This window comes from Phyllopteryx taeniolatus, chromosome 18 (assembly GCF_024500385.1).
Source record: "Phyllopteryx taeniolatus isolate TA_2022b chromosome 18, UOR_Ptae_1.2, whole genome shotgun sequence".
Classification (NCBI taxonomy): Eukaryota; Metazoa; Chordata; class Actinopteri; order Syngnathiformes; family Syngnathidae; genus Phyllopteryx; species Phyllopteryx taeniolatus.
In genome coordinates this window covers 13,916,977-13,936,140 of record NC_084519.1, presented here as the reverse complement: position 1 = coordinate 13,936,140, position 19,164 = coordinate 13,916,977, and the positions used below count along the sequence as shown (strand labels likewise).

Genomic DNA, 19,164 nt, shown 5'->3' with positions numbered 1-19,164 from the left:
GATACTGTGGTTTAACGGTTTGTGTAGAATGGAGTAATTTACTTTTCTCGAACAGGTTTGGATTAAGATAAAGATTGAAGATTCTCAAAAAGATCCTTCGAGCCAGAATTGAACCAGCGACCTAATGATTTCAGCTTTAAACCTCTACAGTCCTCCGCTCTACCAACTGAGCTATCGAAGGGATACTGCAGTTTCACGGTTTGTGTAGAATGGAGTAATTTCCTTTTCTCGAAGGTTTGGATGAAGATAAAGATTGAAGATTCTCAAAAAGATCCTTCGAGCCAGAATTGAACCAGCGACCTAAGGATTTCAGCTTTAAACCTCTACAGTCCTCCGCTCTACCAACTGAGCTATCGAAGGGATACCACAATCTAATGGTTTGTGTAGAATGGAGTAATTTCATTTTCTCAAGCGGGTTTGGATTAAGATAAAGATTGAAGATTCTCAAAAAGATCCTTCGAGCCAGAATTGAACCAGCGACCTAAGGATTTCAGCTTTAAACCTCTACAGTCCTCCACTCTACCAACTGAGCTATCGAAGGGACACCACAATCTAATGGTTTGTGTAAAATGGAGTAATTTCATTTTCTTGAATGGGTTTGGATTAAGATAAAGATTGAAGATTCTCAAAAACATCCTTCGAGCCAGAATTGAACCAGCGACCTAAGGATTTCAGCTTTAAACCTCTACAGTCCTCTGCTCTACCAACTGCGTTATCGAAGGGATACTGTGGTTTAACGGTTTGTGTAGAATGGAGTAATTTACTTTTCTCGAACAGGTTTGGATTAAGATAAAGATTGAAGATTCTCAAAAAGATCCTTCGAGCCAGAATTGAACCAGCGACCTAATGATTTCAGCTTTAAACCTCTACAGTCCTCCGCTCTACCAACTGAGCTATCGAAGGGATACCACAGTTTCACGGTTTGTGTAGAATGGAGTAATTTCCTTTTCTCGAAGGTTTGGATGAAGATAAAGATTGAAGATTCTCAAAAAGATCCTTCGAGCCAGAATTGAACCAGCGACCTAAGGATTTCAGCTTTAAACCTCTACAGTCCTCCGCTCTACCAACTGAGCTATCGAAGGGATACCACAATCTAATGGTTTGTGTAGAATGGAGTAATTTCATTTTCTTGAATGGGTTTGGATTAAGATAAAGATTGAAGATTCTCAAAAACAACCTTCGAGCCAGAACTGAACCAGCGACCTAAGGATTTCAGCTTTAAACCTCTACAGTCCTCTGCTCTAACAACTGCGTTATCGAAGGGATACTGTGGTTTAATGGTTTGTGTAGAATGGAGTAATTTCATTTTCTCAAGCGGGTTTGGATTTGGATAAAGATTCTCAAAAAGATCCTTCGAGCCAGAATTGAACCAGCGACCTAAGGATTTCAGCTTTAAACCTCTACAGTCCTCCGCTCTACCAACTGAGCTATCGAAGGGATACTGCGGTTAAACGGTTTGCGTAGAATGGAGTAACTTTCATTTTCTCAAGATGAAGATAAAGATTGAAGATTCTCAAAAAGATCCTTCGAGCCAGAATTGAACCAGCGACCTAAGGATTTCAGCTTTAAACCTCTACAGTCCTCCGCTCTACCAACTGAGCTATCGAAGGGATACTGTGGTCTAACGGTTTGTGTAGAATGGAGTAATTTCATTTTCTCAAGCGGGTTTGGATTAAGATAAAGATTGAAGATTCTCAAAAAGATCCTTCGAGCCAGAATTGAACCAGCGACCTAAGGATTTCAGCTTTAAACCTCTACAGTCCTCCGCTCTACCAACTGAGCTATCGAAGGGATACCACAATCTAATGGTTTGTGTAGAATGGAGTAATTTCATTTTCTTGAATGGGTTTGGATTAAGATAAAGATTGAAGATTCTCAAAAACATCCTTCGAGCCAGAATTGAACCAGCGACCTAAGGATTTCAGCTTTAAACCTCTACAGTCCTCTGCTCTACCAACTGCGTTATCGAAGGGATACTGTGGTTTAACGGTTTGTGTAGAATGGAGTAATTTCATTTTCTCAAGCGGGTTTGGATTTGGATAAAGATTCTCAAAAACATCCTTCGAGCCAGAATTGAACCAGCGACCTAAGGATTGCTGCTTTAAACCTCTACAGTCCTCCGCTCTACCAACTGAGCTATCGAAGGGATACTGCGGTTAAACGGTTTGCGTAGAATGGAGTAATTTTCATTTTCTCAAGATGAAGATAAAGATTGAAGATTCTCAAAAAGATCCTTCGAGCCAGAATTGAACCAGCGACCTAAGGATTTCAGCTTTAAACCTCTACAGTCCTCCGCTCTACCAACTGAGTTATCGAAGGGATACTGTGGTTTAACGGTTTGTGTAGAATGGAGTAATTTCATTTTCTCAAGCGGGTTTGGATTAAGATAAAGATTGAAGATTCTCAAAAAGATCCTTCGAGCCAGAATTGAACCAGCGACCTAAGGATTTCAGCTTTAAACCTCTACAGTCCTCCGCTCTACCAACTGAGCTATCGAAGGGACACCACAATCTAATGGTTTGTGTAAAATGGAGTAATTTCATTTTCTTGAATGGGTTTGGATTAAGATAAAGATTGAAGATTCTCAAAAACATCCTTCAAGCCAGAATTGAACCAGCGACCTAAGGATTTCAGCTTTAAACCTCTACAGTCCTCTGCTCTACCAACTGCGTTATCGAAGGGATACTGTGGTTTAACGGTTTGTGTAGAATGGAGTAATTTACTTTTCTCGAACAGGTTTGGATTAAGATAAAGATTGAAGATTCTCAAAAAGATCCTTCGAGCCAGAATTGAACCAGCGACCTAATGATTTCAGCTTTAAACCTCTACAGTCCTCCGCTCTACCAACTGAGCTATCGAAGGGATACTGCAGTTTCACGGTTTGTGTAGAATGGAGTAATTTCCTTTTCTCTAAGGTTTGGATGAAGATAAAGATTGAAGATTCTCAAAAAGATCCTTCGAGCCAGAATTGAACCAGCGACCTAAGGATTTCAGCTTTAAACCTCTACAGTCCTCCGCTCTACCAACTGAGCTATCGAAGGGATACCACAATGTAATGGTTTGTGTAGAATGGAGTAATTTCATTTTCTTGAATGGGTTTGGATTAAGATAAAGATTGAAGATTCTCAAAAACATCCTTCGAGCCAGAATTGAACCAGCGACCTAAGGATTTAAGCTTTAAACCTCTACAGTCCTCTGCTCTACCAACTGCGTTATCGAAGGGATACTGTGGTTTAATGGTTTGTGTAGAATGGAGTAATTTCATTTTCTCAAGATGAAGATAAAGATTGAAGATTCTCAAAAAGATCCTTCGAGCCAGAATTGAACCAGCGACCTAAGGATTTCAGCTTTAAACCTCTACAGTCCTCCGCTCTACCAACTGAGTTATCGAAGGGATACTGTGGTTTAACGGTTTGTGTAGAATGGAGTAATTTCATTTTCTCAAGCGGGTTTGGATTAAGATAAAGATTGAAGATTCTCAAAAAGATCCTTCGAGCCTGAATTGAACCAGCGACCTAAGGATTTCAGCTTTAAACCTCTACAGTCCTCCGCTCTACCAACTGAGCTATCGAAGGGACAGAATTGAACCAGCGACCTAAGGATTTCAGCTTTAAACCTCTACAGTCCTCCGCTCTACCAACTGAGCTATCGAAGGGATACCACAATCTAATGGTTTGTGTAGAATGGAGTAATTTCATTTTCTCAAGCGGGTTTGGATTAAGATAAAGATTGAAGATTCTCAAAAACATCCTTCGAGCCAGAATTGAACCAGCGACCTAAGGATTTCAGCTTTAAACCTCTACAGTCCTCCGCTCTACCAACTGAGCTATCGAAGGGACACTGCAGTCTAAAGGTTTGTGTAGAATGGAGTAATTTCCTTTTCTCGAACGGGTTTGGATTAAGATAAAGATTGAAGATTCTCAAAAAGATCCTTCGAGCCAGAATTGAACCAGCGACCTAAGGATTTCAGCTTTAAACCTCTACAGTCCTCCGCTCTACCAACTGAGCTATCGAAGGGATACCACAATCTAATGGTTTGTGTAGAATGGAGTAATTTCATTTTCTCAAGCGGGTTTGGATTAAGATCAAGATTGAAGATTCTCAAAAACATCCTTCGAGCCAGAATTGAACCAGCGACCTAAGGATTTCAGCTTTAAACCTCTACAGTCCTCTGCTCTACCAGCTGCGTTATCGAAGGGATACTGTGGTTTAACGGTTTGTGTGGAATGGAGTAATTTCATTTTCTCAAGCGGGTTTGGATTTGGATAAAGATTCTCAAAAAGATCCTTCGAGCCAGAATTGAACCAGCGACCTAAGGATTTCAGCTTTAAACCTCTACAGTCCTCCGCTCTACCAACTGAGCTATCGAAGGGATACTGTGATTTAACGGTTTGTGTAGAATGGAGTAATTTCATTTTCTCAAGCGGGTTTGGATTTGGATAAAGATTCTCAAAAACATCCTTCGAGCCAGAATTGAACCACCGACCTAAGGATTGCTGCTTTAAACCTCTACAGTCCTCCGCTCTACCAACTGAGCTATCGAAGGGATACTGCGGTTGAACGGTTTGCGTAGAATGGAGTAATTTTCATTTTCTCAAGATGAAGATAAAGATTGAAGATTCTCAAAAAGATCCTTCGAGCCAGAATTGAACCAGCGACCTAATGATTTCAGCTTTAAACCTCTACAGTCCTCCGCTCTACCAACTGAGCTATCGAAGGGATACTGCAGTTTCACGGTTTGTGTAGAATGGAGTAATTTCCTTTTCTCGAAGGTTTGGATGAAGATAAAGATTGAAGATTCTCAAAAAGATCCTTCGAGCCAGAATTGAACCAGCGACCTAAGGATTTCAGCTTTAAACCTCTACAGTCCTCCGCTCTACCAACTGAGCTATCGAAGGGATACCACAATCTAATGGTTTGTGTAGAATGGAGTAATTTCATTTTCTTGAATGGGTTTGGATTAAGATAAAGATTGAAGATTCTCAAAAACAACCTTCGAGCCAGAACTGAACCAGCGACCTAAGGATTTCAGCTTTAAACCTCTACAGTCCTCTGCTCTAACAACTGCGTTATCGAAGGGATACTGTGGTTTAACGGTTTGTGTAGAATGGAGTAATTTCATTTTCTCAAGCGGGTTTGGATTTGGATAAAGATTCTCAAAAAGATCCTTCGAGCCAGAATTGAACCAGCGACCTAAGGATTTCAGCTTTAAACCTCTACAGTCCTCCGCTCTACCAACTGAGCTATCGAAGGGATACTGTGGTTTAATGGTTTGTGTAGAATGGAGTAATTTCATTTTCTCAAGGGGGTTTGGATTAAGATAAAGATTGAAGATTCTCAAAAAGATCCTTCGAGCCAGAATTGAACCAGCGACCTAAGGATTTCAGCTTTAAACCTCTACAGTCCTGCGCTCTACCAACTGAGCTATCGAAGGGATACCACAATCTAATGGTTTGTGTAGAATGGAGTAATTTCATTTTCTCAAGCGGGTTTGGATTAAGATAAAGATTGAAGATTCTCAAAAACATCCTTCGAGCCAGAATTGAACCAGTGACCTAAGGATTTCAGCTTTAAACCTCTACAGTCCTCTGCTCTACCAACTGCGTTATCGAAGGGATACTGTTGTTTAACGGTTTGTGTAGAATGGAGTAATTTCATTTTCTCAAGCGGGTTTGGATTTGGATAAAGATTCTCAAAAACATCCTTCGAGCCAGAATTGAACCAGCGACCTAAGGATTGCTGCTTTAAACCTTTACAGTCCTCCGCTCTACCAACTGAGCTATCGAAGGGATACTGCGGTTAAACGGTTTGCGTAGAATGGAGTAACTTTCATTTTCTCAAGATGAAGATAAAGATTGAAGATTCTCAAAAAGATCCTTCGAGCCAGAATTGAACCAGCGACCTAAGGATTTCAGCTTTAAACCTCTACAGCCCTCCGCTCTACCAACTGAGCTATCGAAGGGATACTGTGGTCTAACGGTTTGTGTAGAATGGAGTAATTTCATTTTCTCAAGCGGGTTTGGATTAAGATAAAGATTGAAGATTCTCAAAAAGATCCTTCGAGCCAGAATTGAACCAGCGCCCTAAGGATTTCAGCTTTAAACCTCTACAGTCCTCCGCTCTACCAACTGAGCTATCGAAGGGATACCACAATCTAATGGTTTGTGTAGAATGGAGTAATTTCATTTTCTTGAATGGGTTTGGATTAAGATAAAGATTGAAGATTCTCAAAAACATCCTTCGAGCCAGAATTGAACCAGCGACCTAAGGATTTCAGCTTTAAACCTCTACAGTCCTCTGCTCTACCAACTGCGTTATCGAAGGGATACTGTGGTTTAAAGGTTTGTGTAGAATGGAGTAATTTCATTTTCTCAAGCGGGTTTGGATTTGGATAAAGATTCTCAAAAACATCCTTCGAGCCAGAATTGAACCAGCGACCTAAGGATTGCTGCTTTAAACCTCTACAGTCCTCCGCTCTACCAACTGAGCTATCGAAGGGATACTGCGGTTAAACGGTTTGCGTAGAATGGAGTAATTTTCATTTTCTCAAGATGAAGATAAAGATTGAAGATTCTCAAAAAGATCCTTCGAGCCAGAATTGAACCAGCGACCTAAGGATTCCAGCTTTAAACCTCTACAGTCCTCCGCTCTACCAACTGAGTTATCGAAGGGATACTGTGGTTTAACGGTTTGTGTAGAATGGAGTAATTTCATTTTCTCAAGCGGGTTTGGATTAAGATAAAGATTGAAGATTCTCAAAAAGATCCTTCGAGCCAGAATTGAACCAGCGACCTAAGGATTTCAGCTTTAAACCTCTACAGTCCTCCGTTCTACCAACTGAGCTATCGAAGGGACACCACAATCTAATGGTTTGTGTAAAATGGAGTAATTTCATTTTCTTGAATGGGTTTGGATTAAGATAAAGATTGAAGATTCTCAAAAACATCCTTCAAGCCAGAATTGAACCAGCTACCTAAGGATTTCAGCTTTAAACCTCTACAGTCCTCTGCTCTACCAACTGCGTTATCGAAGGGATACTGTGGTTTAACGGTTTGTGTAGAATGGAGTAATTTACTTTTCTCGAACAGGTTTGGATTAAGATAAAGATTGAAGATTCTCAAAACGATCCTTCGAGCCAGAATTGAACCAGCGACCTAATGATTTCAGCTTTAAACCTCTACAGTCCTCCGCTCTACCAACTGAGCTATCGAAGGGATACTGCAGTTTCACGGTTTGTGTAGAATGGAGTAATTTCCTTTTCTCGAAGGTTTGGATGAAGATAAAGATTGAAGATTCTCAAAAAGATCCTTCGAGCCAGAATTGAACCAGCGACCTAAGGATTTCAGCTTTAAACCTCTACAGTCCTCCGCTCTACCAACTGAGCTATCGAAGGGATACCACAATGTAATGGTTTGTGTAGAATGGAGTAATTTCATTTTCTTGAATGGGTTTGGATTAAGATAAAGATTGAAGATTCTCAAAAACATCCTTCGAGCCAGAATTGAACCAGCGACCTAAGGATTTAAGCTTTAAACCTCTACAGTCCTCTGCTCTACCAACTGCGTTATCGAAGGGATACTGTGGTTTAATGGTTTGTGTAGAATGGAGTAATTTCATTTTCTCAAGATGAAGATAAAGATTGAAGATTCTCAAAAAGATCCTTCGAGCCAGAATTGAACCAGCGACCTAAGGATTTCAGCTTTAAACCTCTACAGTCCTCCGCTCTACCAACTGAGCTATCGAAGGGATACTGTGGTTTAACGGTTTGTGTAGAATGGAGTAATTTCATTTTCTCAAGCGGGTTTGGATTAAGATAAAGATTGAAGATTCTCAAAAAGATCCTTCGAGCCAGAATTGAACCAGCGACCTAAGGATTGCTCCTTTAAACCTCTACAGTCCTCCGCTCTACCAACTGAGCTATCGAAGGGATACGTCCCTTTTACGGTTTGTGTAGAATGGAGTAATTTCATTTTCTCAAGCGAGTTTGGATTTGGATAAAGATTGAAGATTCTCAAAAATATCCTTCGAGCCAGAATTGAACCAGCAACCTAAGGATTGCTGCTTTAAACCTCTACAGTCCTCCGCTCGACCAACTGAGCTATCGAAGGGATACTGCAGTCTAACGGTTTGTGTAGAATGGAGTAATTTCCTTTTCTCGAAGGTTTGGATGAAGATAAAGATTGAAGATTCTCAAAAAGATCCTTCGAGCCAGAATTGAACCAGCGACCTAAGGATTGCTGCTTTAAACCTCTACAGTCCTCCGCTCTACCAACTGAGTTATCAAAGGGATACTGTAGTCTAACGGTTTGTGTAGAATGGAGTAATTTCCTTTTCTCGAACGGGTTTGGATTAAGATGAAGATTCTCAAAAACATCTTTCGAGCCAGAATTGAACCAGCGACCTAAGGATTTCAGCTTTAAACCTCTACAGTCCTCCGCTCTACCAACTGAGCTATCGAAGGGATACTGTGGTTTAACGGTTTGTGTAGAATGGAGTAATTTCATTTTCTCAAGCGGGTTTGGATTAAGATAAAGATTGAAGATTCTCAAAAAGATCCTTCGAGCCAGAATTGAACCAGCGACCTAAGGATTTCAGCTTTAAACCTCTACAGTGCTCTGCTCTACCAACTGCGTTATCGAAGGGATACTGTGGTTTAACGGTTTGTGTAGAATGGAGTAATTTCATTTTCTCAAGCGGGTTTGGATTTGGATAAAGATTCTCAAAAACATCCTTCGAGCCAGAATTGAACCAGCGACCTAAGGATTTCAGCTTTAAACCTCTACAGTCCTCCGCTCTACCAACTGAGCTATCGAAGGGATACTGTGGTCTAACGGTTTGTGTAGAATGGAGTAATTTCATTTTCTCAAGCGGGTTTGGATTAAGATAAAGATTGAAGATTCTCAAAAAGATCCTTCGAGCCAGAATTGAACCAGCGACCTAAGGATTTCAGCTTTAAACCTCTACAGTCCTCCGCTCTACCAACTGAGCTATCGAAGGGATACCACAATCTAATGGTTTGTGTAGAATGGAGTAATTTCATTTTCTTGAATGGGTTTGGATTAAGATAAAGATTGAAGATTCTCAAAAACATCCTTCGAGCCAGAATTGAACCAGCGACCTAAGGATTTCAGCTTTAAACCTCTACAGTCCTCTGCTCTACCAACTGCGTTATCGAAGGGATACTGTGGTTTAACGGTTTGTGTAGAATGGAGTAATTTCATTTTCTCAAGCGGGTTTGGATTTGGATAAAGATTCTCAAAAACATCCTTCGAGCCAGAATTGAACCAGCGACCTAAGGATTGCTGCTTTAAACCTCTACAGTCCTCCGCTCTACCAACTGAGCTATCGAAGGGATACTGCGGTTAAACGGTTTGCGTAGAATGGAGTAATTTTCATTTTCTCAAGATGAAGATAAAGATTGAAGATTCTCAAAAATATCCTTCGAGCCTGAATTGAACCAGCGACCTAAGGATTTCAGCTTTAAACCTCTACAGTCCTCCGCTCTACCAACTGAGTTATCGAAGGGATACTGTGGTTTAACGGTTTGTGTAGAATGGAGTAATTTCATTTTCTCAAGCGGGTTTGGATTAAGATAAAGATTGAAGATTCTCAAAAAGATCCTTCGAGCCAGAATTGAACCAGCGACCTAAGGATTTCAGCTTTAAACCTCTACAGTCCTCCGCTCTACCAACTGAGCTATCGAAGGGATACCACAATCTAATGGTTTGTGTAGAATGGAGTAATTTCATTTTCTTGAATGGGTTTGGATTAAGATAAAGATTGAAGATTCTCAAAAACATCCTTCGAGCCAGAATTGAACCAGCGACCTAAGGATTTCAGCTTTAAACCTCTACAGTCCTCTGCTCTACCAACTGCGTTATCGAAGGGATACTGTGGTTTAACGGTTTGTGTAGAATGGAGTAATTTCATTTTCTCAAGCGGGTTTGGATTTGGATAAAGATTCTCAAAAACATCCTTCGAGCCAGAATTGAACCAGCGACCTAAGGATTGCTGCTTTAAACCTCTACAGTCCTCCGCTCTACCAACTGAGCTATCGAAGGGACACCACAATCTAATGGTTTGTGTAAAATGGAGTAATTTCATTTTCTTGAATGGGTTTGGATTAAGATAAAGATTGAAGATTCTCAAAAACATCCTTCAAGCCAGAATTGAACCAGCGACCTAAGGATTTCAGCTTTAAACCTCTACAGTCCTCTGCTCTACCAACTGCGTTATCGAAGGGATACTGTGGTTTAACGGTTTGTGTAGAATGGAGTAATTTACTTTTCTCGAACAGGTTTGGATTAAGATAAAGATTGAAGATTCTCAAAAAGATCCTTCGAGCCAGAATTGAACCAGCGACCTAATGATTTCAGCTTTAAACCTCTACAGTCCTCCGCTCCACCAACTGAGCTATCGAAGGGATACTGCAGTTTCGCGGTTTGTGTAGAATGGAGTAATTTCCTTTTCTCGAAGGTTTGGATGAAGATAAAGATTGAAGATTCTCAAAAAGATCCTTCGAGCCAGAATTGAACCAGCGACCTAAGGATTTCAGCTTTAAACCTCTACAGTCCTCCGCTCTACCAACTGAGCTATCGAAGGGATACCACAATCTAATGGTTTGTGTAGAATGGAGTAATATCATTTTCTTGAATGGGTTTGGATTAAGATAAAGATTGAAGATTCTCAAAAACATCCTTCGAGCCAGAATTGAACCAGCGACCTAAGGATTTAAGCTTTAAACCTCTACAGTCCTCTGCTCTACCAACTGCGTTATCGAAGGGATACTGTGGTTTAATGGTTTGTGTAGAATGGAGTAATTTCATTTTCTCAAGATGAAGATAAAGATTGAAGATTCTCAAAAAGATCCTTCGAGCCAGAATTGAACCAGCGACCTAAGGATTTCAGCTTTAAACCTCTACAGTCCTCCGCTCTACCAACTGAGCTATCGAAGGGATACTGTGGTTTAACGGTTTGTGTAGAATGGAGTAATTTCATTTTCTCAAGCGGGTTTGGATTAAGATAAAGATTGAAGATTCTCAAAAAGATCCTTCGAGCCAGAATTGAACCAGCGACCTAAGGATTGCTGCTTTAAACCTCTACAGTCCTCCGCTCTACCAACTGAGCTATCGAAGGGACACTGCAGTCTAAAGGTTTGTGTAGAATGGAGTAATTTTCTTTTCTCGAACGTTTGGATGAAGATAAAGATTGAAGATTCTCAAAAAGATCCTTCGAGCCAGAATTGAACCAGCGACCTAAGGATTTCAGCTTTAAACCTCTACAGTCCTCCGCTCTACCAACTGAGCTATCGAAGGGATACCACAATCTAATGGTTTGTGTAGAATGGAGTAATTTCATTTTCTCAAGCGGGTTTGGATTAAGATAAAGATTGAAGATTCTCAAAAACATCCTTCGAGCCAGAATTGAACCAGCGACCTAAGGATTGCTGCTTTAAACCTCTACAGTCCTCCGCTCTACCAACTGAGCTATCGAAGGGATACGTCCCTTTTACGGTTTGTGTAGAATGGAGTAATTTCATTTTCTCAAGCGAGTTTGGATTTGGATAAAGATTGAAGATTCTCAAAAACATCCTTCGAGCCAGAATTGAACCAGCAACCTAAGGATTGCTGCTTTAAACCTCTACAGTCCTCCGCTCTACCAACTGAGCTATCGAAGGGATACTGCAGTCTAACGGTTTGTGTAGAATGGAGTAATTTCATTTTCTCGAAGGTTTGGATGAAGATAAAGATTGAAGATTCTCAAAAAGATCCTTCGAGCCAGAATTGAACCAGCGACCTAAGGATTGCTGCTTTAAACCTCTACAGTCCTCCGCTCTACCAACTGAGTTATCAAAGGGATACTGTAGTCTAACGGTTTATGTAGAATGGAGTAATTTCCTTTTCTCGAACGGGTTTGGATTAAGATGAAGATTCTCAAAAACATCTTTCGAGCCAGAATTGAACCAGCGACCTAAGGATTTCAGCTTTAAACCTCTACAGTCCTCTGCTCTACCAACTGAGCTATCGAAGGGATACTGTGGTTTAACGGTTTGTGTAGAATGGAGTAATTTCATTTTCTCAAGCGGGTTTGGATTAAGATAAAGATTGAAGATTCTCAAAAAGATCCTTCGAGCCAGAATTGAACCAGCGACCTAAGGATTTCAGCTTTAAACCTCTACAGTCCTCCGCTCTACCAACTGAGCTATCGAAGGGATACCACAATCTAATGGTTTGTGTAGAATGGAGTAATTTCATTTTCTTGAATGGGTTTGGATTAAGATAAAGATTGAAGATTCTCAAAAACATCCTTCGAGCCAGAATTGAACCAGCGACCTAAGGATTTCAGCTTTAAACCTCTACAGTCCTCTGCTCTACCAACTGCGTTATCGAAGGGATACTGTGGTTTAACGGTTTGTGTAGAATGGAGTAATTTCATTTTCTCAAGCGAGTTTGGATTTGGATAAAGATTGAAGATTCTCAAAAACATCCTTCGAGCCAGAATTGAACCAGCGACCTAAGGATTGCTGCTTTAAACCTCTACAGTCCTCCGCTCTACCAACTGAGCTATCGAAGGGATACTGCAGTCTAAACGTTTGTGTAGAATGGAGTAATTTCCTTTTCTCGAAGGTTTGGATGAAGATAAAGATTGAAGATTCTCAAAAAGATCCTTCGAGCCAGAATTGAACCAGCGACCTAAGGATTTCAGCTTTAAACCTCTACAGTCCTCCGCTCTACCAACTGAGCTATCGAAGGGATACCACAATCTAATGGTTTGTGTAGAATGGAGTAATTTCATTTTCTCAAGCGGGTTTGGATTAAGATAAAGATTGAAGATTCTCAAAAACATCCTTCGAGCCAGAATTGAACCAGCGACCTAAGGATTTCAGCTTTAAACCTCTACAGTCCTCCGCTCTACCAACTGAGCTATCGAAGGGACACTGCAGTCTAAAGGTTTGTGTAGAATGGAGTAATTTCCTTTTCTCGAACGTTTGGATGAAGATAAAGATTGAAGATTCTCAAAAAGATCCTTCGAGCCAGAATTGAACCAGCGACCTAAGGATTTCAGCTTTAAACCTCTACAGTCCTCCGCTCTACCAACTGAGCTATCGAAGGGATACCACAATCTAATGGTTTGTGTAGAATGGAGTAATTTCATTTTCTCAAGCGGGTTTGGATTAAGATAAAGATTGAAGATTCTCAAAAACATCCTTCGAGCCAGAATTGAACCAGCGACCTAAGGATTTCAGCTTTAAACCTCTACAGTCCTCTGCTCTACCAACTGCGTTATCGAAGGGATACTGTGGTTTAATGGTTTGTGTGGAATGGAGTAATTTCATTTTCTCAAGCGGGTTTGGATTTGGATAAAGATTCTCAAAAAGATCCTTCGAGCCAGAATTGAACCAGCGACCTAAGGATTTCAGCTTTAAACCTCTACAGTCCTCCGCTCTACCAACTGAGCTATCGAAGGGATACTGTGATTTAACGGTTTGTGTAGAATGGAGTAATTTCATTTTCTCAAGCGGGTTTGGATTAAGATAAAGATTGAAGATTCTCAAAAAGATCCTTCGAGCCAGAATTGAACCAGCGACCTAAGGATTTCAGCTTTAAACCTCTACAGTCCTCTGCTCTACCAACTGCGTTATCGAAGGGATACTGTGGTTTAACGGTTTGTGTAGAATGGAGTAATTTCATTTTCTCAAGCGGGTTTGGATTTGGATAAAGATTCTCAAAAACATCCTTCGAGCCAGAATTGAACCAGCGATCTAAGGATTGCTGCTTTAAACCTTTACAGTCCTCCGCTCTACCAACTGAGCTATCGAAGGGATACTGCAGTCTAAAGGTTTGTGTAGAATGGAGTAATTTCCTTTTCTCGAACGGGTTTGGATTAAGATAAAGATTGAAGATTCTCTAAAGATCCTTCGAGCCAGAATTGAACCATCGACCTAAGGATTGCAGCTTTAAACCTCTCCAGTCCTCCGCTCTACGAACTGAGCTATCGAAGGGACACCGCTCTAATGGTTTGTGCAGAATGGAGTAATTTCATTTTCTCGAACGGGTTTGGATTAAGATAAAGATTGAAGATTCTCTAAAGATCCTTCGAGCCAGAATTGAACCACCGACCTAAGGATTTCAGCTTTAAACCTCTACAGTCCTCCGCTCTACCACCTGAGCTATCGAAGGGATACCGCTGTCTAACGGGGGGGCACATAGGGAAAAAAAAAACAACCATTCGTACTCACATTCACACCTACAGGCAATTTACAGTCTTCAATAAACCTACCATGCATGTTTTTGGGATGTGGAAGGAAACCGGAGTGCCCGGAGAAAACCCACGCAGGCACGGGGAGAACATGCAAACTCCACACAGGCGGGGCCGGGGATTGAACCCCAGTCCTCAGCACTGTGAGGGAGACGTGCTCACCAGTCATCCACCATGTAGTTATGCAGTGTTTCAGTCAAAAGAGTAGTAGGCACCATATAAAACACAGTTTTTTTTTAAGTAGCAGCAGACTAAGAGGATCATAAGAGTCGGTGGAGTCAAACGTAGGAACGTACAATTACGGAGAAACTAAAGTCAATGTGGATCTGAATCACCCCCCCACCCCACAAGGTTTTCTAGTCACAGTTTGTAGCTTCCTTGAGGGAGGGAGCAAACACATACTTGATATGCGGCTGTAGGCCAGGTTGCTCCTCGTAGTCTTCAATGAGAAAGGGCAAATTCTTGGCCCAGTGATTCTTGAAGTTTCCTGGCAAGTCCTGGTCCACGTTGTACTCGGCGACCGGGACGTCCAGGTGGGAGTGCAGATAGCGAGAGTACTCTGGTTGAGCAAAACAAAATCACTCGAGTGTTACTCAGAATTATCTGGAACGTCAGACTGACGCATTGACGGCGCCCACCTCGGAGGTATTTGACTTTGAGGTACTCTGAGCTGGCCTTTTGTCCCAGCAGTGGGTCGTTGAGCATGACTTTGGTCTGCGCTTTGATACCCTCGTAGAATTGCCCCATGGCCACGTGACTCAGGCCCTTCATGTACTGGCACACCTCGTTGTATGGCTCCAGCTGGAGGCACCTCTGAAAGGAAAACAACATTCAAGGTCTTGTTTAAATTTCCAAAGAGGTGAGTCGACAAACGTCCGCCTTTAGAGGTAGTATCAAGATTTGGAAAAAAGGTGAGTTTGTAAGTCGGGGTACAGTGTTCCCCCACATATTAGCGATTTGTGAATTTTTTTTAAGGAACCCGGTTGTCTTATTTACTCACAATGCAATGTTTTTTGCGCTAGCCATGTCTAATATAAAACTATTGCTTTGGCAGCATCTTGGTTACAAGGAACTATGTTGCAGTAAGGGGAAGAGCTTTAGTTAGTCAGACCATCGCCATGTCTAATAGAAAAATAATGCTTTGCCACCATCTTCTGGCATCTATAGGCAATTACCTACCTTTTTCGGAGCGGCGTCACATACTCGTGGATTTTCTCTATCTCGTACTAATAGAATATTCCAGAAAACAGGGACAACTGTGTGAAAACATCCAACACTTATTTTTTAAACTACTTTATAAGTGACATCAAATGCTGACATCATCTAACACACCGTTGAAAGTACATTTATTTGCATTATATTTCCGTAAATGTGTGTACTTTGAAGTTGTGGACCCACCTTGAAGTTGCTAATAGCTTCCTGAAGGGAGCCGTGGTGGTAAAGCATCATGCCTCGGAGCTGCAGGGACTGGATGTGGTTCTGGTTCAGCATGAGGGCCTTCTGGAAACTTTCCATTGCCGCCTCGAAGTCACCCAGTTCTCTGCGAGGGATGAAGGAAGAACTAGAGTGAAACAAGGGCCAAGAAGTGTGAGCGAAAAAGGAAAACAGGACGTTAGTGTACCTGTAGGCTTGTCCCAGGCTCTTGTAAGCATCTATGAAGTCGGACTTGAGTTTCAGCGCCTCTTTGAACGTCTCAATGGCCTCCTGAGCATACAACAGAGGACTGGATTTAAGGATTATGTTGCATTTTTAACTGTAATTGAGGCTTTCGTTTTGGAAAAATAATATTGAAGGATCTGCGGTCACCCTGTATAAGACATTTTTCCACAGTTTTTACTAATTTCTCCATGAATAACAGAAATTTAAGGGGCAAAAATTCATGTCAGCCAAAGACAGCACCTTGAGCATGCCTCTGTGGAAGAAGGTGAGCCCTTTGTAGAGCATGGCGATGGGCTGATTCTTCTTCAGCTCCAAAGACTGCTGGAAGTCCTCCGAGGCTGCCACATAGTCCTGGTAGAGTTGAGGTGGTCACCATATACATACATACATGCATACATGCATACATACACACACCTACAAATACTGTTTGTACATAAAAACAGTGGAGATAAGGGCTAGCTAGCAAGGCCTTCCAAAAGCACTGACCTGCATTTACAACCTAAATTGTAATATTTTTTACATGACACTGTATTAATTTATTCCCAACAGTCCAGCCTCATCATTTGACCTCCAGTACATGCGGATGTTTTTTTTTTGTCTATGATTTTAGCCTCTGTGTGTTGCCTTCAGAATCAGTAGAACTAACCGATGTAACAAACTATATTAGCAATAAGACTGTTTCTTTCACAAATCTGATTTCAAAGTTCAGTTTCAACGTTCCTACTGAAGGCGTAAGTACCAAATGCACGGCCTGCCACTGACATAAACACGCAAACACATATACACAGGGTGTATTATATTTCAAACCTCGGAGATGAAGAGTAACGTTCCTCTGTGTCTGTAGAGTCGAGCTGACGGCTGCAGCTGGATGGCTTTGGTTAGGTCTGCCAGCGCCTCGCTGATGCGACCCAGAGGAGACAGAATCTACACATAAATACAAAGACACACATTACATTGTTATTGTAGTTGAACGAGGGGGTAAAATGTGTTTTTTTTTTGGGGGGGGGGTGAGAAAGAAACGTTGTTGTGTGTCGAGGAGGCAGCTAACCTCTGCTCTCTGCTCATACACTTCGGGCCAGTTGGGCTCCAGCGTGATGACTCTGGTGAGCTCGTACAACGCCAGGTCAGCATTTTTGATGTCCTGGTGACCGCAGGGGAGAGCAGCAACATTTACACTTGTTACAGCTGTTCTTATTGTTAATTACAGGACTAAATGCATTTCGGCCCAACAACACATTTTGTGGCTAAAAAAGTAGACAAAATGGCAACTTTTAAAAATTTTGTGTCACTCACCTGATGACTTTTCTTGCCATAGGCAATCCCTCGGCCATAAATGGCACTGACCAGCTCGGGGTCGCTCTGCAGCCATAGAAAAAAAAAAAAAGGGCAAAAAAAAACATGGAGCAACATTCAAATTTTGAGATGATGATGTTTGGACGTACCTGAAGAAGGAGGGAGAAGTGCTTGATGGCTTCATCATAGAGGCCGTTGCCAATCAAAACGTAGCCAATGGCTTAAATTAAAAAAAAAAATAAAAAAAAAGCACAAACGGAGGTGCTAAACCAGGATGCAAGAGAGTCTCAATTAGCTGGTAAAACGATGACATACCGAGTTCCTCGTTTGTGTTTCTGTTTTCGATGGGGAAGGGGATTTTCTTCTGCTCTATAAACTGCTTGGCTTGATTCTGTGAGTCAACAAAGAACATTTCCAGATCAGATTATACATTCATGCTCCGTGAAGCATTTTACCGGTGCGTCCTCACAAGAATCTTCTCGGCATTGAGGGAGAACACTGACTCGCAGGGCGGGTTGCTGCCCTCCTCGCAGTTTGGGTCATCCACCTGCAAAATGGATGATTCTGAAAGGAGACATATATTAGATATTTAGGTCCCAAACTGCAGTGGAGTGAAATAACACAGTATAAACATCTCTACAAAAAGTACAGTGTCAAATGACTTTTTCAAAGGGAAAAGGTAGGATGCGCACAGATGGGCCCCCACTGCACAACAGGCTTGTATCTCCACTTGTTGTGTAGCCACTTAGCCTTTAGCTTAGCTTGAATGAATGAATGAATTATGAATTAATTCCATATCCATTGGATACAAAGGCAGTAGTCTAGAGTAAGAATTAACGAGTAAACTAATGCATAATACTAATACCTACACTAATTTAATACATTTAAAGATTCAACACGAACGAAACTGCAGGAAAGGCTGCCACTTACATTTATTTTTTTTGGTTTAAATTTACAATATTATTTAAAAATTAATTAACACGCCAAATCAGTTGTTAAAGAAACATTCACACACAGAACAGGGGAAAAATAAGGTCGCTCAAGGGCTGTCAAAAGGATTGTTCTCACTAGTTCGGGTAGGTTAGCATTAGCTAGTTGAGTTAGGAGTACGTGGCTTTCAAAATTAAAACAACACTTTCCTTCCCCCTTTCGTTTACCGCAGTCCGCCGGGTATTCTTCCCAGTCGGAAAGCGAGCCGCACCCGTCCTTGTGGAGCTCGCCGTTGAACAGCGTCAGCGTCGAGAAGAATTCGGTGGTAAGCGCTGCCCGACACAGGTAGCCGCAGAGCAGCGTGACCAAAATCCCGACAGCGGTCCGGCTAGCAGGGTCCATGTTTGGGGGGCGGGGGGAACATTTGTCTCCGCTACCACCGGAGACAAACCACGCCCCCATCTTCTTCTCCTTCACGTTGGATTTGAATGGCGGTCTGCAAGTCTTTTACGTCAATTCCCGCCACCTACCGGACTGGGGTGTGTACTACATGAGCTTGAGAAATAACTGACTTAGTATTCAAAAGTGTCTATTTGACTATGACTGATACATTTACATGACTTGACAAGTCATACTGTTTACATTTGAAAATCTGACTTGTCATTTTCGTGTGCCATTTGTTTCTGAAATTACGTAATTTTTGGATCATGTGTATCACAAACCTGGCAATACGCAGTATGCTATGAGCTGAGTGCTGAGGCCACCTCATTGAGCGAGTACCACAGAGGTGGCTCCAAAGATTTGGATTCAAGGGTTGTTACTCTTCTGAAGAAATCAGGGGAAAAGACAATGGCAACATTTGCAACTCAAAAACGAAGAGACACATCTGTTTGTTTACCCCTTTTGTTTCATCACAAGTTGTCCCGCCGCTACTATATACAGTTAGAACTTAAACGTCCATGTGATATATTTGGGCAACCGGTTGGCAGTCACATTATGTTCATCACCGTACCATGACCAAAG

The 19,164-nt window shown here is 41.6% G+C and overlaps 1 protein-coding gene and 53 non-coding genes across 56 annotated transcripts in view; all 54 read right to left on the bottom strand.

Moving 5' to 3' along the window:
• Positions 1–18,617, bottom strand: part of ttc13 (tetratricopeptide repeat domain 13) — a 35,066-nt gene extending 16,449 nt beyond the window's left edge. For 2 of the 3 annotated variants that reach the window (XM_061754679.1, XM_061754680.1), the window contains exons 1-12: positions 18,353–18,617; positions 17,681–17,777; positions 17,527–17,602; positions 17,361–17,431; positions 17,212–17,277; positions 16,967–17,059; positions 16,726–16,842; positions 16,159–16,269; positions 15,881–15,963; positions 15,658–15,799; positions 14,898–15,072; positions 14,662–14,818 (exon numbers count right to left, since the gene is read on the bottom strand). In XM_061754679.1, the coding sequence (XP_061610663.1) occupies positions 14,662–14,818; positions 14,898–15,072; positions 15,658–15,799; positions 15,881–15,963; positions 16,159–16,269; positions 16,726–16,842; positions 16,967–17,059; positions 17,212–17,277; positions 17,361–17,431; positions 17,527–17,602; positions 17,681–17,777; positions 18,353–18,603 (1,439 nt within the window). In that variant the 5' untranslated portion in view covers positions 18,604–18,617. The remainder of the gene's footprint in view (positions 1–14,661; positions 14,819–14,897; positions 15,073–15,657; positions 15,800–15,880; positions 15,964–16,158; positions 16,270–16,725; positions 16,843–16,966; positions 17,060–17,211; positions 17,278–17,360; positions 17,432–17,526; positions 17,603–17,680; positions 17,778–18,352) is intronic. The other variant, XM_061754682.1, reaches the window with a different exon arrangement.
• trnay-gua (transfer RNA tyrosine (anticodon GUA)) lies at positions 94–181 on the bottom strand. The gene is given in 2 exon segments: positions 94–129; positions 145–181. It is a non-coding gene; the product is annotated as a tRNA-Tyr (tRNA).
• Positions 273–360, bottom strand: trnay-gua (transfer RNA tyrosine (anticodon GUA)). Its single transcript is given in 2 exon segments — positions 273–308; positions 324–360. It is a non-coding gene; the product is annotated as a tRNA-Tyr (tRNA).
• On the bottom strand, positions 454–541 carry trnay-gua (transfer RNA tyrosine (anticodon GUA)). The gene is given in 2 exon segments: positions 454–489; positions 505–541. It is a non-coding gene; the product is annotated as a tRNA-Tyr (tRNA).
• On the bottom strand, positions 816–903 carry trnay-gua (transfer RNA tyrosine (anticodon GUA)). Its single transcript is given in 2 exon segments — positions 816–851; positions 867–903. It is a non-coding gene; the product is annotated as a tRNA-Tyr (tRNA).
• On the bottom strand, positions 995–1,082 carry trnay-gua (transfer RNA tyrosine (anticodon GUA)). Its single transcript is given in 2 exon segments — positions 995–1,030; positions 1,046–1,082. It is a non-coding gene; the product is annotated as a tRNA-Tyr (tRNA).
• On the bottom strand, positions 1,350–1,437 carry trnay-gua (transfer RNA tyrosine (anticodon GUA)). Its single transcript is given in 2 exon segments — positions 1,350–1,385; positions 1,401–1,437. It is a non-coding gene; the product is annotated as a tRNA-Tyr (tRNA).
• Positions 1,523–1,610, bottom strand: trnay-gua (transfer RNA tyrosine (anticodon GUA)). The gene is given in 2 exon segments: positions 1,523–1,558; positions 1,574–1,610. It is a non-coding gene; the product is annotated as a tRNA-Tyr (tRNA).
• trnay-gua (transfer RNA tyrosine (anticodon GUA)) lies at positions 1,704–1,791 on the bottom strand. Its single transcript is given in 2 exon segments — positions 1,704–1,739; positions 1,755–1,791. It is a non-coding gene; the product is annotated as a tRNA-Tyr (tRNA).
• On the bottom strand, positions 2,059–2,146 carry trnay-gua (transfer RNA tyrosine (anticodon GUA)). Its single transcript is given in 2 exon segments — positions 2,059–2,094; positions 2,110–2,146. It is a non-coding gene; the product is annotated as a tRNA-Tyr (tRNA).
• Positions 2,232–2,319, bottom strand: trnay-gua (transfer RNA tyrosine (anticodon GUA)). Its single transcript is given in 2 exon segments — positions 2,232–2,267; positions 2,283–2,319. It is a non-coding gene; the product is annotated as a tRNA-Tyr (tRNA).
• trnay-gua (transfer RNA tyrosine (anticodon GUA)) lies at positions 2,413–2,500 on the bottom strand. The gene is given in 2 exon segments: positions 2,413–2,448; positions 2,464–2,500. It is a non-coding gene; the product is annotated as a tRNA-Tyr (tRNA).
• Positions 2,775–2,862, bottom strand: trnay-gua (transfer RNA tyrosine (anticodon GUA)). The gene is given in 2 exon segments: positions 2,775–2,810; positions 2,826–2,862. It is a non-coding gene; the product is annotated as a tRNA-Tyr (tRNA).
• On the bottom strand, positions 2,954–3,041 carry trnay-gua (transfer RNA tyrosine (anticodon GUA)). The gene is given in 2 exon segments: positions 2,954–2,989; positions 3,005–3,041. It is a non-coding gene; the product is annotated as a tRNA-Tyr (tRNA).
• Positions 3,307–3,394, bottom strand: trnay-gua (transfer RNA tyrosine (anticodon GUA)). The gene is given in 2 exon segments: positions 3,307–3,342; positions 3,358–3,394. It is a non-coding gene; the product is annotated as a tRNA-Tyr (tRNA).
• On the bottom strand, positions 3,488–3,575 carry trnay-gua (transfer RNA tyrosine (anticodon GUA)). The gene is given in 2 exon segments: positions 3,488–3,523; positions 3,539–3,575. It is a non-coding gene; the product is annotated as a tRNA-Tyr (tRNA).
• On the bottom strand, positions 3,749–3,836 carry trnay-gua (transfer RNA tyrosine (anticodon GUA)). The gene is given in 2 exon segments: positions 3,749–3,784; positions 3,800–3,836. It is a non-coding gene; the product is annotated as a tRNA-Tyr (tRNA).
• Positions 3,930–4,017, bottom strand: trnay-gua (transfer RNA tyrosine (anticodon GUA)). The gene is given in 2 exon segments: positions 3,930–3,965; positions 3,981–4,017. It is a non-coding gene; the product is annotated as a tRNA-Tyr (tRNA).
• Positions 4,285–4,372, bottom strand: trnay-gua (transfer RNA tyrosine (anticodon GUA)). The gene is given in 2 exon segments: positions 4,285–4,320; positions 4,336–4,372. It is a non-coding gene; the product is annotated as a tRNA-Tyr (tRNA).
• trnay-gua (transfer RNA tyrosine (anticodon GUA)) lies at positions 4,632–4,719 on the bottom strand. The gene is given in 2 exon segments: positions 4,632–4,667; positions 4,683–4,719. It is a non-coding gene; the product is annotated as a tRNA-Tyr (tRNA).
• trnay-gua (transfer RNA tyrosine (anticodon GUA)) lies at positions 4,811–4,898 on the bottom strand. Its single transcript is given in 2 exon segments — positions 4,811–4,846; positions 4,862–4,898. It is a non-coding gene; the product is annotated as a tRNA-Tyr (tRNA).
• Positions 5,166–5,253, bottom strand: trnay-gua (transfer RNA tyrosine (anticodon GUA)). The gene is given in 2 exon segments: positions 5,166–5,201; positions 5,217–5,253. It is a non-coding gene; the product is annotated as a tRNA-Tyr (tRNA).
• On the bottom strand, positions 5,347–5,434 carry trnay-gua (transfer RNA tyrosine (anticodon GUA)). The gene is given in 2 exon segments: positions 5,347–5,382; positions 5,398–5,434. It is a non-coding gene; the product is annotated as a tRNA-Tyr (tRNA).
• On the bottom strand, positions 5,702–5,789 carry trnay-gua (transfer RNA tyrosine (anticodon GUA)). Its single transcript is given in 2 exon segments — positions 5,702–5,737; positions 5,753–5,789. It is a non-coding gene; the product is annotated as a tRNA-Tyr (tRNA).
• Positions 5,875–5,962, bottom strand: trnay-gua (transfer RNA tyrosine (anticodon GUA)). The gene is given in 2 exon segments: positions 5,875–5,910; positions 5,926–5,962. It is a non-coding gene; the product is annotated as a tRNA-Tyr (tRNA).
• On the bottom strand, positions 6,056–6,143 carry trnay-gua (transfer RNA tyrosine (anticodon GUA)). The gene is given in 2 exon segments: positions 6,056–6,091; positions 6,107–6,143. It is a non-coding gene; the product is annotated as a tRNA-Tyr (tRNA).
• Positions 6,411–6,498, bottom strand: trnay-gua (transfer RNA tyrosine (anticodon GUA)). Its single transcript is given in 2 exon segments — positions 6,411–6,446; positions 6,462–6,498. It is a non-coding gene; the product is annotated as a tRNA-Tyr (tRNA).
• trnay-gua (transfer RNA tyrosine (anticodon GUA)) lies at positions 6,584–6,671 on the bottom strand. The gene is given in 2 exon segments: positions 6,584–6,619; positions 6,635–6,671. It is a non-coding gene; the product is annotated as a tRNA-Tyr (tRNA).
• Positions 6,765–6,852, bottom strand: trnay-gua (transfer RNA tyrosine (anticodon GUA)). The gene is given in 2 exon segments: positions 6,765–6,800; positions 6,816–6,852. It is a non-coding gene; the product is annotated as a tRNA-Tyr (tRNA).
• On the bottom strand, positions 7,127–7,214 carry trnay-gua (transfer RNA tyrosine (anticodon GUA)). The gene is given in 2 exon segments: positions 7,127–7,162; positions 7,178–7,214. It is a non-coding gene; the product is annotated as a tRNA-Tyr (tRNA).
• Positions 7,306–7,393, bottom strand: trnay-gua (transfer RNA tyrosine (anticodon GUA)). The gene is given in 2 exon segments: positions 7,306–7,341; positions 7,357–7,393. It is a non-coding gene; the product is annotated as a tRNA-Tyr (tRNA).
• trnay-gua (transfer RNA tyrosine (anticodon GUA)) lies at positions 7,659–7,746 on the bottom strand. Its single transcript is given in 2 exon segments — positions 7,659–7,694; positions 7,710–7,746. It is a non-coding gene; the product is annotated as a tRNA-Tyr (tRNA).
• trnay-gua (transfer RNA tyrosine (anticodon GUA)) lies at positions 7,840–7,927 on the bottom strand. The gene is given in 2 exon segments: positions 7,840–7,875; positions 7,891–7,927. It is a non-coding gene; the product is annotated as a tRNA-Tyr (tRNA).
• On the bottom strand, positions 8,021–8,108 carry trnay-gua (transfer RNA tyrosine (anticodon GUA)). The gene is given in 2 exon segments: positions 8,021–8,056; positions 8,072–8,108. It is a non-coding gene; the product is annotated as a tRNA-Tyr (tRNA).
• Positions 8,374–8,461, bottom strand: trnay-gua (transfer RNA tyrosine (anticodon GUA)). Its single transcript is given in 2 exon segments — positions 8,374–8,409; positions 8,425–8,461. It is a non-coding gene; the product is annotated as a tRNA-Tyr (tRNA).
• trnay-gua (transfer RNA tyrosine (anticodon GUA)) lies at positions 8,729–8,816 on the bottom strand. The gene is given in 2 exon segments: positions 8,729–8,764; positions 8,780–8,816. It is a non-coding gene; the product is annotated as a tRNA-Tyr (tRNA).
• Positions 8,910–8,997, bottom strand: trnay-gua (transfer RNA tyrosine (anticodon GUA)). Its single transcript is given in 2 exon segments — positions 8,910–8,945; positions 8,961–8,997. It is a non-coding gene; the product is annotated as a tRNA-Tyr (tRNA).
• trnay-gua (transfer RNA tyrosine (anticodon GUA)) lies at positions 9,265–9,352 on the bottom strand. Its single transcript is given in 2 exon segments — positions 9,265–9,300; positions 9,316–9,352. It is a non-coding gene; the product is annotated as a tRNA-Tyr (tRNA).
• On the bottom strand, positions 9,619–9,706 carry trnay-gua (transfer RNA tyrosine (anticodon GUA)). Its single transcript is given in 2 exon segments — positions 9,619–9,654; positions 9,670–9,706. It is a non-coding gene; the product is annotated as a tRNA-Tyr (tRNA).
• On the bottom strand, positions 9,974–10,061 carry trnay-gua (transfer RNA tyrosine (anticodon GUA)). Its single transcript is given in 2 exon segments — positions 9,974–10,009; positions 10,025–10,061. It is a non-coding gene; the product is annotated as a tRNA-Tyr (tRNA).
• On the bottom strand, positions 10,515–10,602 carry trnay-gua (transfer RNA tyrosine (anticodon GUA)). Its single transcript is given in 2 exon segments — positions 10,515–10,550; positions 10,566–10,602. It is a non-coding gene; the product is annotated as a tRNA-Tyr (tRNA).
• On the bottom strand, positions 10,868–10,955 carry trnay-gua (transfer RNA tyrosine (anticodon GUA)). The gene is given in 2 exon segments: positions 10,868–10,903; positions 10,919–10,955. It is a non-coding gene; the product is annotated as a tRNA-Tyr (tRNA).
• On the bottom strand, positions 11,049–11,136 carry trnay-gua (transfer RNA tyrosine (anticodon GUA)). The gene is given in 2 exon segments: positions 11,049–11,084; positions 11,100–11,136. It is a non-coding gene; the product is annotated as a tRNA-Tyr (tRNA).
• On the bottom strand, positions 11,228–11,315 carry trnay-gua (transfer RNA tyrosine (anticodon GUA)). Its single transcript is given in 2 exon segments — positions 11,228–11,263; positions 11,279–11,315. It is a non-coding gene; the product is annotated as a tRNA-Tyr (tRNA).
• Positions 11,409–11,496, bottom strand: trnay-gua (transfer RNA tyrosine (anticodon GUA)). Its single transcript is given in 2 exon segments — positions 11,409–11,444; positions 11,460–11,496. It is a non-coding gene; the product is annotated as a tRNA-Tyr (tRNA).
• trnay-gua (transfer RNA tyrosine (anticodon GUA)) lies at positions 11,590–11,677 on the bottom strand. Its single transcript is given in 2 exon segments — positions 11,590–11,625; positions 11,641–11,677. It is a non-coding gene; the product is annotated as a tRNA-Tyr (tRNA).
• Positions 11,943–12,030, bottom strand: trnay-gua (transfer RNA tyrosine (anticodon GUA)). The gene is given in 2 exon segments: positions 11,943–11,978; positions 11,994–12,030. It is a non-coding gene; the product is annotated as a tRNA-Tyr (tRNA).
• Positions 12,124–12,211, bottom strand: trnay-gua (transfer RNA tyrosine (anticodon GUA)). The gene is given in 2 exon segments: positions 12,124–12,159; positions 12,175–12,211. It is a non-coding gene; the product is annotated as a tRNA-Tyr (tRNA).
• Positions 12,486–12,573, bottom strand: trnay-gua (transfer RNA tyrosine (anticodon GUA)). The gene is given in 2 exon segments: positions 12,486–12,521; positions 12,537–12,573. It is a non-coding gene; the product is annotated as a tRNA-Tyr (tRNA).
• On the bottom strand, positions 12,665–12,752 carry trnay-gua (transfer RNA tyrosine (anticodon GUA)). The gene is given in 2 exon segments: positions 12,665–12,700; positions 12,716–12,752. It is a non-coding gene; the product is annotated as a tRNA-Tyr (tRNA).
• trnay-gua (transfer RNA tyrosine (anticodon GUA)) lies at positions 12,846–12,933 on the bottom strand. Its single transcript is given in 2 exon segments — positions 12,846–12,881; positions 12,897–12,933. It is a non-coding gene; the product is annotated as a tRNA-Tyr (tRNA).
• trnay-gua (transfer RNA tyrosine (anticodon GUA)) lies at positions 13,025–13,112 on the bottom strand. The gene is given in 2 exon segments: positions 13,025–13,060; positions 13,076–13,112. It is a non-coding gene; the product is annotated as a tRNA-Tyr (tRNA).
• On the bottom strand, positions 13,380–13,467 carry trnay-gua (transfer RNA tyrosine (anticodon GUA)). Its single transcript is given in 2 exon segments — positions 13,380–13,415; positions 13,431–13,467. It is a non-coding gene; the product is annotated as a tRNA-Tyr (tRNA).
• trnay-gua (transfer RNA tyrosine (anticodon GUA)) lies at positions 13,735–13,822 on the bottom strand. The gene is given in 2 exon segments: positions 13,735–13,770; positions 13,786–13,822. It is a non-coding gene; the product is annotated as a tRNA-Tyr (tRNA).
• Positions 18,618–19,164: the final 547 nt, after the last annotated feature.